Here is a 13,759-nt window from a genome sequence, read left to right on the forward strand (position 1 = left end):
TTCAAAAACTTTGGTTTCAAATGAAGAAAAAATTTTATGTTTGATTCGTCTATGAACAATGATGGCAACGCCACCACAGGGTTCATCAAGACGATCATTACTATAAATGAAATAATTTGCGTCCCTCTTAACCTTATGGTCAGGTTTAAGGAACGTTTCAGTTATAACGGAAATATGCACGTTATGAACTCTCAAAAAGTTAAATAGCTCGTCTTCATTATCTTTAAGAGATCGAGCATTCCAATTTAAAATATTTTCCTGAATTTCCTAAGTCAAGACGATATTGTTCGCAAATTTTACTCCAGTTTGAATAGCATCAAACATGGAGTTAGATTTAAGCATATCAGCTAGTATTTTGATGTCTACCCGCTGCAATAGCAGCATAGGTATCTCCATTTACTCGCTGAACATTGTTAGCAGCGAGGGGAGTAGGTATAGATGAAGAATTTGAAGCAGGGGTGATATTCGTACTAACGGGTACGAATGTAGAATTTGTTCCTCGCTGACCGTTGTTAACAGCAGAGGAATTTGTACCTGGTCGGAAACGTGGAGCGTTTCCTACCTGTCACATAGAACGAGATTGTAGGATCGCTTTGTGAGTCTTACATTCCCAAAAATTGGATTTGTGGTTTTCACCACAATTTGAACATTTAAATTTCTTAGGATTTTTCTTCACAAGACAGTCGTCCTTTGCGTGAGAGGAATCACCACTATTCATGCATTTAGCTGGCATGTAGCAATTTTTAGTTCCGTGACCCCATCCCTGGCACTTACGGCACTGGGTGAGGTTTTGGAAATTTAGACTTGAAGTGAACTAAATAAAAATCATTAGAAATCCCGTTGCGCGAATCGCCTGGACGGGATTTCATTTTCATTTTGATTACTTGGAGTGGCACAACTCCAAGTAATTTTGCCAGTTCATCTTTTATCTGATCCAGGGATTCACCACTGGGCAGTCCTTTCATGACAACCTTGAACACACGTTCAGTTTTGGTGTCGTAAGTAAAAAATTTGTGCTGCTTCTCAGTAAGATACTTGAGAAGACATTTAAATCCGTCCAAGGTTTCAGCCAATACACGGCATTCACCCCGACGTCCAATTTGTAGTGAAAATTTAACTTTCACGAAGTTCAAAAGTTCCATGCGAAGAGCATGGAAATCGGAAGTGGTTATCACAATAGGGGGAATCTTTTCCTTCTTGGCATTAAGCCGGGAAAGTTTACTAGAATTTTTCCTGGATGATGGATCATTCTCATCATCCGTGAGCAAATCAAATTGATTGCTCAAATTAATTTCATCAGAAGGGGAATCAAGAGTTTCCCCTTTTCTTTTGCGCTATGGTGCCATAGCGGCAGTGAATTTTTATCCAAATCGACTTCCAATCGATTTTATCTAGATGAACGCGTCATTGAGACGGTACTAATGGATATGTTTGGTCTCTATTGAAAATTTAGTCGACTGCTGAATTTATGTATGGGCCCAAATTAGGGGCATTTGAGCCAACATTACATCCATTTCCCCTATGTGATTAATTTTTTGAGTATGACTACATTAAAGAAGAAATCGATTTAATTTAACCAGGAATAAATGACGGTTAAAATCCCAAAAACACTGTCACTTTCTGGTTGACCATAAGTCACTTTCTTAACACCATTTGATCACTAAGTCACTATTTTCTTGGGTACTAACCGCTGCCAGCCCTGCTCCAGCCGATTCCAATAACTAGATATGATTTCTAGACTAACATTTGAAATGGGCGGAAGAGCGAAAATATAAACAACCATATTTTGCCCACCTTACATCCACAATAACACAGCCAAAAAACTCCAATCACTTGAGAACAAAATGTACGCGAAAAGTTTTTCAGCAGCAAAAGACGTCACGCAACCGCTTCGCTCGCTTGTTCAATCAGCGCTCTAGGCTGGATGGAATCCTCAACGTGGCGTTGAAAGTGGCGATCCAGGCGTTACCGGACATGTTCAGGATGGTGCTGCAGAAATGCCTGGACGAGGTTCACTTCCCAGACAGATACAGAAGCTAGTGTTGCTGCTGAAGCCAGGAAAACCGCCGGGTAATTCAGCCTGCTGGATACACTCTGCCTTGGAAAGGATTATCCTTAACAGACTGATGAAATGTACGAAGAGGGAGCATGGATTGTCGAAGATGCAGTTCGGATTCCGGAAAGAGGGAGATCAGCGGTGGATGCAATTCGAACAGTGTTCGATAGAGCCGAGAAATCGTCCAAACAGAAGCGCAGAGAGAATCGGTATTGCGTTGTGATAACGATAGACGTTAAGAACGCATTCAGCTGGTCTTCGAGACAGACGCGCGATAGAAATCGATTAGGATCACGGCGGGTGTTCCACAAGGTTCCATTCTTGGTCCAACGCTCTGGAATGGGATGTGCAACGGCGTGCTAATTGTGAAGCTGCCCAAAGGAGTCGAAATCGTTGGCTTTGCGGACGTCGTCGTCTTGACGTTACGCGCGACGCTGGAAGAAGTGGAAATGTTGGCGACCGAAGGCGATCGACGGGATTGGAAACTGGATGGAAGGAGCGAAGCTGCAGATAGCCCACCACAAAACTATTGGTCTGTAGCTACAATGCGGTGCAGTGGGCAGAAACACGTCATAACCTCGTTCCAGCTCATGGTCATGCGAGTCGTGAGTGCGTACATATCCATCTCGTCGGAAGCAGTATTGAGTATGCGCTATTGCTGGGGGGTGATCCCTATCGGACAGAGAGTGCTGCATGCGGAAGGAGAAAGAGTACGGAAAATGGTGAGAGCGGAGTCGATAGCCAAGTGGCAGCAGGAATGGGACACGGCGGAGAACGTTAGATGGACACACAGGCTGATACCGATTCTCTCGAGCACGGAGAGGTAAACTTCCACCTGACGCAATTCCTATCTGGTCATGGTTGCTTCAGACAGTACCTACATAGGTTCAAACACGCAAGGTCACCTTACTGTCCGGAATGTGGAAATGTGGAGGAATCATCGGAGCACGTGGTCTTCGACTGTCCTCGATTCGAAGGAAGATGCCTGGCCTGGAAATTTGTCGAAAAGATGGCACCTGGAAGCAGGGCGGTCACGCTAATTCTGTCAGAGTTGCAACGTAAATGGTGAGATGATCAGCAATTTAGCAACGCCAGCTAGCGCTGAGTTTTCTGAGAAGGTTCCGTTGAATCTAGGCCGGATGGCCCGTTTCCTCAACATCAGCAACAGATCGATATCCGGTACCTCCGCTGGTGTTCTCACCATTGCCACCCACACATTCGCTGCCTTACCGCTCGAGTATTGAAACCGAGTTTGGCTGTTGTTATGCCGTCTTCCTATATTCCTCGCATTTGATTTTTTATACCAGCACTGAACTTGCGTTTCGTCATAATTCATTGAATTTATCTTTAATTTCATCATTGTTTTTTTCCCCACAGGGAGTTGTCACGGATGTGTTCGAAGATGGAGTCCTAGTTGCATTTGAAAATGAGTAAGTCCCCCATATCCTAACGAAGCAAAGCGAATTAACTGACTGGATCCATCGTTCGACTCTTATTCCATTCATTCTCAGCTGGCAGGAGGAGTCCAAGTTCCTGTTCAGTCAAGTCCGTCTACCTCCAACCGATACCCCGACCACATTCTGCGAGCACATGGAGGTCGAGGTGTACTCCCGGTCCAACGAGAACGAAGCATGCGGCTGGTGGCGAGCGGTCATCAAGGTTCGCTTGCCATGTTGCCCCAATGTTACCGCCGGATTTTAACGCATTCCATTTTGCAGATGATGAAGGGCGACTTCTTCGTGGTGGAATACCTCGGCTGGGACAACAGCTACACGGAAATCGTTTCGGCCGATCGACTGCGAGCGAAGAATACCAACCCGCCGATCAACGAAAAGACCTTCTTCCGGTTCGAGATCGAAGTGCCGGAGGACATCCGGGAGTAGTGAGTATTCTTATTGGCATTGTTCCCCACCCCCCATCTTTTCCTCATTTCGATCATCCTTAATTGTCTTCAGTGCTTTGTTGAGCAGTGCCAAAATCGACGGCGTGCATCGGGAGTTTCAGAAGGCGATCGGTGCCGCCGAGTGTAGGTACATCCCGGAACGGGGCACGCTGTTGGTGATATCGCGAAGCGAGACCACCCAGCGGAGGGCGAACATGATCCAGGAGATGTGTTTCCGGAATTTGAGCCAAAAGGTGCGTGTCTCTAAGGGTGGGAAGATTCCAAAAGTTACCAAAACTACTTTCGTTCTGTTGCAGGTGATGCTATTGAAACGAACCGAAGAAGCTGCCAGACAACTAGAATCGACGAAGCTACAGAATTCCGGAGGGTAAGTCTCGGTCCATTGGCACCATATTTTCACTCTTTTTCGGACTCAATCGGAGTTTTAAGACAAAAACCATTTCCCCAAACACCGTTGTAAAATCGAATCATCAAATCATCATCCATCATTCTGCTTGCTCTAACAATCAGTCGTCGTCCCAGCAGTGCTAGTAAGCCCGCATTTTGTTTGGCAAACAGTTGTGATGAATCGAATCCAAATCCCATTTCAAACACCACCATCCACCACGCCATTAGATACTTTCTTTTCCTAAAACAAACCAAAAATAGCAAACGAACCCAAATATCGAGCTCTCTGTTTTTTTCTTCTTTCTTCGTCTTGTTTCATTTCCAGAAATTTTACTAACAATCAGAGAATTTCCGCTTTTATTGGACAATCAATGAACGAGAGGTAATCCTACACACTGAAAAGCAAACATCGAACCAAGCACCATTTTTTTGCCACCCCCCCTCCTCATATACTAACTCTGAAACCCTGTTGCTCAAATAAGTAGAAGTGTACTTAGTTGGTTAATCTCTTTTGTGCAAGCTTTTATCTATGTGGATCCGGAGTAGGTAGATTTTCTGTTTGTTGATTTCGTTAGTTTTGCGTTTTGTTTGCTGCTGTAGTAAGGACAAGAACGGTTTTCTAGAAAGGGTCTGAAGCTGGACAAAGGAGTTGAGGTAACCACACGAAAAATTCTGGAAATTTATCAAAATTAGATTTTGATTTATTCAAAAATCATTAAGGAGTAGATAGAAGGCAACAGTTTTGGTTTTGCAACATTGTTGAGACTCGTCACTCGTTCACTATTTACGTTATGTGTTTTTTTTCTTCTTCAATAATGGGATCAATCATTTCAGAGGGTGGGCCGGAAATGACCCGGGAATCGAAAACAACCTAGAATTTGTTAAGAAACTTAAAATATGCGTTCTTATGTCTTTAGTAAACTGTTTTTTTAACTTTATTTAGGAGATTTTTAGCCATGGGCTAGTTTATCTCCGATCTTTATTAATCGAATTCTGTCGATAACAATTCTTAATCCGATAGTTTCGCTATTTTTATCTGAGATCTAAGCAAATTAGCAATGTCCTACAGTTTCTTCAATTTGTCAAGTCCAAAATCTTGAAAAAAAAGTCTGATTCCAGTGAGAATGCCATTTTTTATATCAAAAGTTTTTTCTATGTCCAATGTTCCGCAGTTTAAATAACGTTAAATAAGTATTGTCCCAGCATTACGTTGGAATTCACATCAGAATTCCCTTGAAACTCTTCTCAAAATACTCTTGAGCTAATCTCTTGAAATTCTTTATTTTTTATTTTTGGGAAACCCTCCTTGGAATTCGCTCGGATTTCGCTTGAAACTTTCTCTACAATTCATTGGAAATTAGCCCAAAATTCTCTTTGAATGCTCCTCCTTGGATTGCTCTAGTCCATCCAAAATATTAAGCAGTCTCCGAGGAATTCCCTTGAAACTGTCTTCAAAGTTCTGTCAAAGTTGGAGGATAGCTCTTTGCTGAATTTCAAGCTAGTTTGAAGTTAAAACTAGCTTGTATTTCAGCAATGAGTTATCATCGGAATTAAATTCCTTTGAAATTATTGTCGATCTTGCCTTGGAGTTTCTGTTCAGAATTATCTTTGATCGGTTGATCGATTAACATTCAAGAGATTTTCAGTCTTAAGCTGGTTCGTTTCAGGAAATAAATCAAAAGTTCATAAGTTCATTATAGTTCCTGTTTTGGTTCCTAGCGTGGTCAGCGCGTATTGTTGGCTCTGCACATCCTCTGGCTCCGTTCCAGTGTACCCTGGATATGGGTCGGAGCTCCTGATGGACCAAGTTTCCGAGAGCTCTGTTTCTCTCCCTGAGGAGAAATACCTCGTGGTTCCCGGTGGTCTTTTCTAGGTAGCTGGACGTTCTGCACCTCAGCGTTTCGGCGACTTGGTATTGAAACGGCAGTACACCGAGTTCAACGCATGACGATTCAGCGGGTGTTGAAGGATTGCCTAGTTATACGTTGGGGCTAGTCGCGTGGTTAGAGAGTCGTTGGAAAGGCACAGTTGTTCGATCCCGTAGAATAATCTACTGTTTACGGTGGCTGGCCACTTTTAGTAGGATCTCTCTGTTACTGCTCTGCCACCGTCCAATAGCGCTAACATGTTGCATGGCCAAAGTCCCAGAGCGTATGGTCAATCGAGGACTGAAGCAACACCTCGAAGCTGGAAATTGTTTTGGTCATCGACAGCACGCTTTCCGACAAGGTTTCGGAACGTCCACCTATTTCGCAACCCTAGGGGAAGTTCTCAAGAACTCCTACGACAGTGGTCTGCACACCGAGATAGTATCGCTCGACATATCGAAGGCTCTAAGCAACTAATCGACTGGGGTCTTAACGGACCCATCGTTCAATTCATCCAGAACTTCTTGTCCAACCGCTCATTCCGAGTCGCAGTCGGCAACACCAAATCCCGGCTTTTCCCGAGGAAATGGGTGTCCCACAAGGATCGGTTATCGCCGTTGCCCTGTTCCTCGTGGCGATGAACGGAGTCTTCCGTCAACTACCGAAGAACATATTTGTGTCCATCTACGCCGACGACATCCTCATCGTCACCACCGGACCCACGCCAATACGTACAAGGATGAGAGCCCAAGTGGCAGTCTCCGCCGTCGCCAGGTGGGCCCACTCAGTAGGCTTTGAATTATCAGTCTTTAAAAGCAATTTTATTAGCGGACCACCGATCAAAATCGACGACCAGTCTATACCGCCGAAGAAGACCGTCCGAGTTCTGGAAGTTCTCGTTGACCGATTACTCATCTTTGAACAGCATTTCAGTGCAGTCAAGAAAAATTGCCGCAGCCGAGTGAATCTCATCCGGACCATTTACGACAGAATAGATCGAACAACCGCAGCATCCGTTTTCACGTAGCGAGTGCAATTATCGACAGTCGCCTTCTATACGAGTTGACCTGCATCGCAACGGATAATCTTTTAGCTACGTTAGCACCAGTCTACAATACCTACGTCTGGATTGTCTCTGGCCTGCTGCCATCCACGCCCGCTGACGCTGCATGCATCGACGCAGGCATCCTGCCTTTCCGCTTCCGTATAACCGCAGCTATCGCAACCAAAGCCGCTGCTTTCATCCCGAAGACATCCGGAAATCAAGGGATCTTCCTCCTCGACGAGGAGAACAGACTCCTCCGCACGGTTGCCAACGAAGATCTCCCCCCCAGTGGCCAGGGTCCACTGGCATGGAGACAAATGCTGGCAAACACCATTACCGAAAATCGAAAGCAGGATTAAGGGCAGGTTCAAAGCCGGGCACAATTCCGTGGCCATGAATTGGGCTGTAGCTGAAATGTTAGGGGAACAATACCCCACGCACACTCACCGATACACGGACGGATCTCGCTCTCGGGCCGGGGTCGGTATCGGTCTAGCCGGAAACATCACACCAACCAGCTGCAGCTTACCGCCGCAATGTTCTGTCTTCTCTGCTGAAGTTGCTGCCATCTTCATCGCTGCTACAACGCTATCCAACCGACGGATCCTGGTCCTCACGGATTCGCACAGCGTCATACAAGTCCTGATATCCGAGGCCCCGACTCATCCCTGGGTACTGGCGACGATGAAGTCCGCGCCATCAAACACGGTATTCTGCTGGGTTCCGGGGCACTGCGCAATACCAGGCAACTCTGAAGCTGACTTTCTGGCTGGGGCAGGACCATCTGCCCCTCGCTATACCATCGAAGTACCGTTACACGATGTCAAGCGCTGGATCGTGATCAAAGTACGGGAAGCTTGGGACGCAGAGTGGGCCCAAAACCGCTCCCTCTTCATCAGACGGATCAAAGGGACGACGAGGGAATGGACAGAACAGTTGAACCAGTGGGATCAGAAGATAGCGTCGCGTTTGAGGACCGGTCACACCAAGATCTTGCACAATTTCGGTGAAACGCCGTTCCACAGGACTTGCGTCGGTTGTAGAACTCCAGCCTCAATCGAGCACATTTTATGCGCATGCTCTCAGTTTCAGAACCTGCGGGAATTCCACGGGCTTCCAAAAGCATACGCGACATGCACACTTGCATACATACGCGACATACACACAAATATGCATATTCCTTTTGGGAGGACCCCACATACTCCATTCATGGCGACCAAGAAGATGGTGGCCGCTAAGACGGATCCCTGTGGTAGTCCAGTTTCTTCCGCCCGGGTTGAGGAGCGGTGGTTCCCGATCATCACCCGAAAGGTTCTGCAAAGGAATTTTTTTATAAAGTGTAGAATGTGGCCACCCAGACCCCAGCAGTCAGCCTACTGTTTGATTACCTGTGGGGTTATACGCCTTGGCTAGATCCAATTGCCTCTTGAAGTACATGGACCCAGGTCAATAAAGTACGTTCCGGTGCCGTGACCGGGTCTGAACGCATGCTGTCGGTGATCGAGATGGTCGTTGTCCTCGAGGAAGCGAATTGGACGGCGATTGACCATCCGTTCCATGACTTGACTAGTGCAGCACGTCAGAGAGATCGGATGGAAGCTTTCCGGGGTAGAGGCCACTTGCCCCTGCTTTGGGATGGGGACTGTCATCCGGACCGGCGGATGCTGCGGGATAGTGCAAGGGTTAGTTCATCGAATCGAAAAGGGCACGTTGATGGGGGTAGGTACAGACTCCTCTGGAATGGCAATGTTGGCTCTGTTTGGACGCGTAGTTCTTTTGCATGAAGTTCCTGTCGTAGCGGTCAATAGCTGAGAGTGAGGCGAAGTAGTCTGCCAATCTGTTGGCGATGGTGAGCGGGTCTCGTGTGAGGCCGCTTGGGAGGCGGCGGGCCATCCCTCTGGCCTTTCTTTTTCCGTTGAGGGCGTTGACCCGGCTTTAAAAATTCCTCCCAGCTACTTTCTTGGCATCCCTGATGATTAGTACTACCCAGGTAACAATTTGAAGCTTAACAAGTGTTGTTTAATCGATTTTAATTCAGCCTTAGTTTGAATAATTGTTAACATTTGTTCAGCTTTTAAACATCTAAATCTGGTGATTATAATCAGTCGAAAGCTTAACAGTTATATAGATTATAAGCGTTTCAAGGCATTAAATAAAAGTATTTTTAAACCCTTGTTCAGCCTTCTAGTTTTATATAGAAAAAAAATAAAATAATGGAAGACCGCTTCACATCTTATATATTTTTATGGGACAGTGCAATATAGCAGTCAAGACACAGAAATACAAATGTTAATACTTCCGACGTCGTCTCAGCCCACTTCTACCTGGAGCTATTCCTAAAATGCTCCTCTACCTTGTCTCTACTGCTGCCGCTGCTTGGGATTAGAAAGGTAGGCAGTAAATTTAGAAGAACTAAAATGCCGGAAATGCAACGAGTGACACTGACTACATTTAACAAATCAGGCTATCAAAATATCTGTAGTGCATTGCTGATTTGTGGAGTAGTGTTAAGCTAAAATAAGGCTTGTTCAATCTTTAGATCAGCTAACTTATTGAGGTTGAAATATGGGGATACAATTAGTTTCATGCACTACCAATCAACTATATATTGAGCCTGCTGTTAATCAGCTTTGTACACCTTAAATCAAACATTAATCAACTTCTGTTCTTACTGTTCCGCTTGAATAGTTTCTTGGGTAGTTTCGCTTGGAGTGGTCTTTAGGGAGGCGCTTCGCGGCACGAAAAGCTTTCCTTCTGGCCTTGATCGCAAATTTCGCTTCGGGACACCACCAGTGTAGGGGGTTTTCGGACGGGGTTCAGGATGGTCTTCGGGATAGCGATATTGATGGCCTCAGTGATGATCCACAAAGGTGTCGAATAGGATCCGTCTTGGCTGTGTATAACTTAGTTACGACAACGTCTGGGTTGCAGCCATCGCAGGGTCAATTCACTTTGAATTATACTCCAAATTGCCATAAAATGCTCCCTGAAATACCTTCAAATTTGCCGTACTTTTCCCTGGAATTGTCCTCGCATTCGCCATAATAGACTCCTCAGAACTACCTTAAACTCACTTTTAGTTCTCCTTACAATTTTCTTGAAATACTTCTCACAGTAATCTGGAGCTTCTAGACGAAATCCCTTGGATTTCTCTTCAGAATTCCTTTAGAATTCCAATCCCTAGTATTCTCAGCACTAAAGTCACTTTTTACGACTAATGCTGAGAATAAAGAATTTGCCTTAAAAAAATGCATGATTTGGTAACAAATTTGTGTTATGAAGAAACATTGAAAATTAGACCGGGATCTTAATAATTTAGTAAACATGAAATCTTAACAACCGTTCGAAGTCTCCGAATTTTAAAAGCTATTTACCCAATCCTGATCTTGAATTTTTATACCCGGAGCTTGAGTAAATTTCAATGTCCGAATTACCTATTTAGATAATTTCTACATTCTCTTAAAAGGTTACGGTTTGGAAATTTATCCATCGAATATTGCTAAGAATTTCTTTGGAGTGCATCTCAGAATTATCTTGAAAATCTAAACATAAATGTCTAGGAATTTTCAGGATTTTTTGTACAGGAACTTCCCCTGAAATTTTGATACGCAATCTAAAATCATCCTCTTGGAATTCCATAAAGATTCTTGTAAAAGTTGGTTATAGATCCTCATTGAAATTTCCTAGCATTTCTCTTCTCAATTCCATTGAGAATAACGTATTTTGACTACTACATACTACATCGTGCTTTCTTTAGGTTCTAATCTATGTTTCAAGTAAGATTTTTGTTATGCGATAAAAATTGTTCAATGTCCAATATCTCTAAAATTTCTTTCCAAGTGGGATAATTTTCCTCGTTCCAGAATAATGAGAATTTTTCTAAGAGCAGTTGCTTAGGTTATGTTATGAAAATTTGTCTAAGGTGTTACAGAAGTATCTATATTCAAGATCTTTAAAATGACTTGTTTTAAAATTGTCAAAAAATTTCAAATGCCTTTCTCGGCACCTCAGGTTTTCTTAAGTCCAAGATTTTCGAATACATTTTCATGTTCAATCTTTCACATCCCGAAATTTATTCTAATAAGCAATTTGCGATCTGAATCTAAATTCAACTTAGTAAATGATTTGTTTCCAAAACAAAAACGAGGCTGAAAATGGGTACTGTGTGAAATGGAGGTTAGAAATAAAGCTTGAAGAATGCTCATGGTGAGTTTTTAATAATTGAGGGGGTTAGAAGGAAAGGGGTGTATGTGACTTTGATCGAATCTCTTAATCGATTTTCTCTTTTGATAGCCACAGCTTTATAAACAGATTTTGCGCTATTTCTGCCACATAGTTTGATAAAGGAGGTTCTCATCTAGCATCCAGAATGACACACGAAGCAAGGAATGCGTTTGAATCTGAATTTTTAACGAAAGAGAAAGTCGATAAAGAGACTCGATCAAAGTCACTTACACCGTTTTTTTTCCCCTCTGTTCGGGACCTAACACCACTGCGACCAGTAATTTGATCTATTGTAGTATAGCCCGTGTCCTTAGTTTAGTGCATGTCGTATTACTCCATCACTATTGAGAAATGATGAAGTATTCGATATTTTTACAGTTGTCATTCTTGCATTTATCGCAAGGATCCGACTCTAATTGAAAGGTCCCGCCCTTCGGAGTGCTGGAATACCCTCCAAAGGCGCGCCGCTTTGTCAGTCAAAATTGGATTCCTTAGCAACAAAATTAAGGAATGAAACCGATAATGACCACGCATCAGAACCCTAGTCTTAACCACTTCAAACTAGGGAACAACGAATAGAATGTTGTGTATCAGAGAACGCTTGCGCAAAAAGACTAGAGTGGGGAACGGATTCGAAACTCAAATGTCATTAGCCAAATACATCCGTAGACCATAGATCCACCGTTGTATAGTTGGCAATGCACCCTTGTACTGAATGGGAATTGTGGGTTCGAATCCCACCGGTGCCCTTAGATTTGTTCGAAAATTTTCTCACACACGTCTCTTACCGATGATATGTGCTTATCTCTCAGTATGTTCAAACTTTCTTATAAACAATTAAATTGACTGCAAAGTTGCTAAACCGTAAATCAAAGTGTAGAGAACTTCAGAGAGAACTAGCTTCAACCTGAACGTTGCATTCGGTCCTAAGTAACATTAACCTATTCTCTTCTTCGACTTTCTCTTTGTATCCTCACGGACATGTAAAGACATTCCCAGCTATTTTCAGCTCACAGGTCGACGAAAGAAGCTATTATCTATCTTCTAATACGACAAACATGACAAGAAACGGTTCTATACCCAAGTTATTAACGAAAGAGAAAGTCGATGAAGACCTAATTAGGACCTAATTCAACGTTCAGCTTGAATTATGTAAACTTCAGAGAGAAGTTCATGGAACTTTTAAGAAAAAATAATGAAACTTCTGATAGAAGTTCATGCGACATACATAGAAGAGATGTCAAAGAAATTTCGCAGAGAAGCTCAAGGAATCTTGAAGAGCACTCAGGCAACTTGATTTTTGAGAGAAGTTCAATTTGTGTGGGAAATTTTGCAAGGTAAACCATTTTCTAGACTTCCAAAATTGTTTTCTTTGCAAAATTTCTCAAAAAAAATTTCAAACAAAAATTCAAAAATTTGTCCAAAAAGTGATGTTTTAGTATATTTGGTTTTTTTTAAAGTGTTGCAACTTGAAATTTCCACAACATTTTTTATAAGCTTTTTAATGAGGAATATTGAACAAATATTGGAGAGGGTATTTTTTTTAATTATTTAAGTTTGAAGCACTTTTTTGGATTTTTAACCAAAAAATTACTTAAAATTTTCTATCATGTAGGGGAAATAGATGTAATGTCGGCCTAAATGCCCCTAATTTGGGCCCATCCATTAATTCAGCAATCGACAAAATTTTCAATAGCGATCAAAAATATTCATTAGTACCGTCCCAATGACGCGTTCATCTAGATAAAATTGATAAATAGCAGATTTTTAGCGATGGGCCCAATCGAAGATCCATAGGCCAACATTAGAGCCATTTCCGCTATATTTTTCCCGAAAAGGAATTATTTTTTCCTAAAACTTTGTCTTAGACGTCATTTCGATTGGAAGTGAAGTTCTTAAGTTATGATTTGTTAAAAAATACCGAAAACGCCAATTTGAAGTTTTTTTTTATGTGAGATTCAAAATGGCCGAATCTTAGCAAAAATGTGAAAGATTGACCATAGCAAACAAGCATGCAAAGTTTCATGGAAGATCGAGGCTGAAATTCAATTTGTTTTTGCTATTAGGCCTGGAAATGCTTTGAAGATATGTTCAACGAAACAGAGCAGAGAGCAGTTCAACAAACCAGATAAGTTGAGCGAACTTCAAAGATAAATTTAAGGAACTTTAGTGTGAAATTCCACGAACGAGAATTTTAGGGAACTGAAGAAAGAAGTTCAACTAACTTAAGCAAGCAGCACGGCAATCTTCAGAGAGAAATTTGGCATTCCTTAGAG

General features: G+C 42.8%; 1 protein-coding gene across 6 annotated transcripts in view; it reads left to right on the forward strand.

Annotated features, from left to right (window-relative positions):
* Positions 1-13,759, forward strand: part of Fmr1 (synaptic functional regulator FMR1) — a 44,836-nt gene that overhangs the window by 15,230 nt on the left and 15,847 nt on the right. For 4 of the 6 annotated variants that reach the window (XM_065233687.1, XM_065233688.1, XM_065233689.1 and 1 more), the window contains exons 2-7: positions 3,434-3,486; positions 3,568-3,715; positions 3,775-3,938; positions 4,012-4,192; positions 4,256-4,326; positions 4,672-4,728. In XM_065233687.1, coding sequence (XP_065089759.1) covers positions 3,434-3,486; positions 3,568-3,715; positions 3,775-3,938; positions 4,012-4,192; positions 4,256-4,326; positions 4,672-4,728 — 674 coding nt within the window. The remainder of the gene's footprint in view (positions 1-3,433; positions 3,487-3,567; positions 3,716-3,774; positions 3,939-4,011; positions 4,193-4,255; positions 4,327-4,671; positions 4,729-13,759) is intronic. The other 2 variants (XM_065233691.1, XM_065233692.1) reach the window with 1 other exon arrangement.

Source organism: Ochlerotatus camptorhynchus, unplaced genomic scaffold, assembly GCF_037179485.1.
Source record: "Ochlerotatus camptorhynchus isolate MF236.1 unplaced genomic scaffold, CSIRO-AGI_Acam_v1.1 ptg000409l, whole genome shotgun sequence".
Classification (NCBI taxonomy): domain Eukaryota; kingdom Metazoa; phylum Arthropoda; class Insecta; order Diptera; family Culicidae; genus Ochlerotatus; species Ochlerotatus camptorhynchus.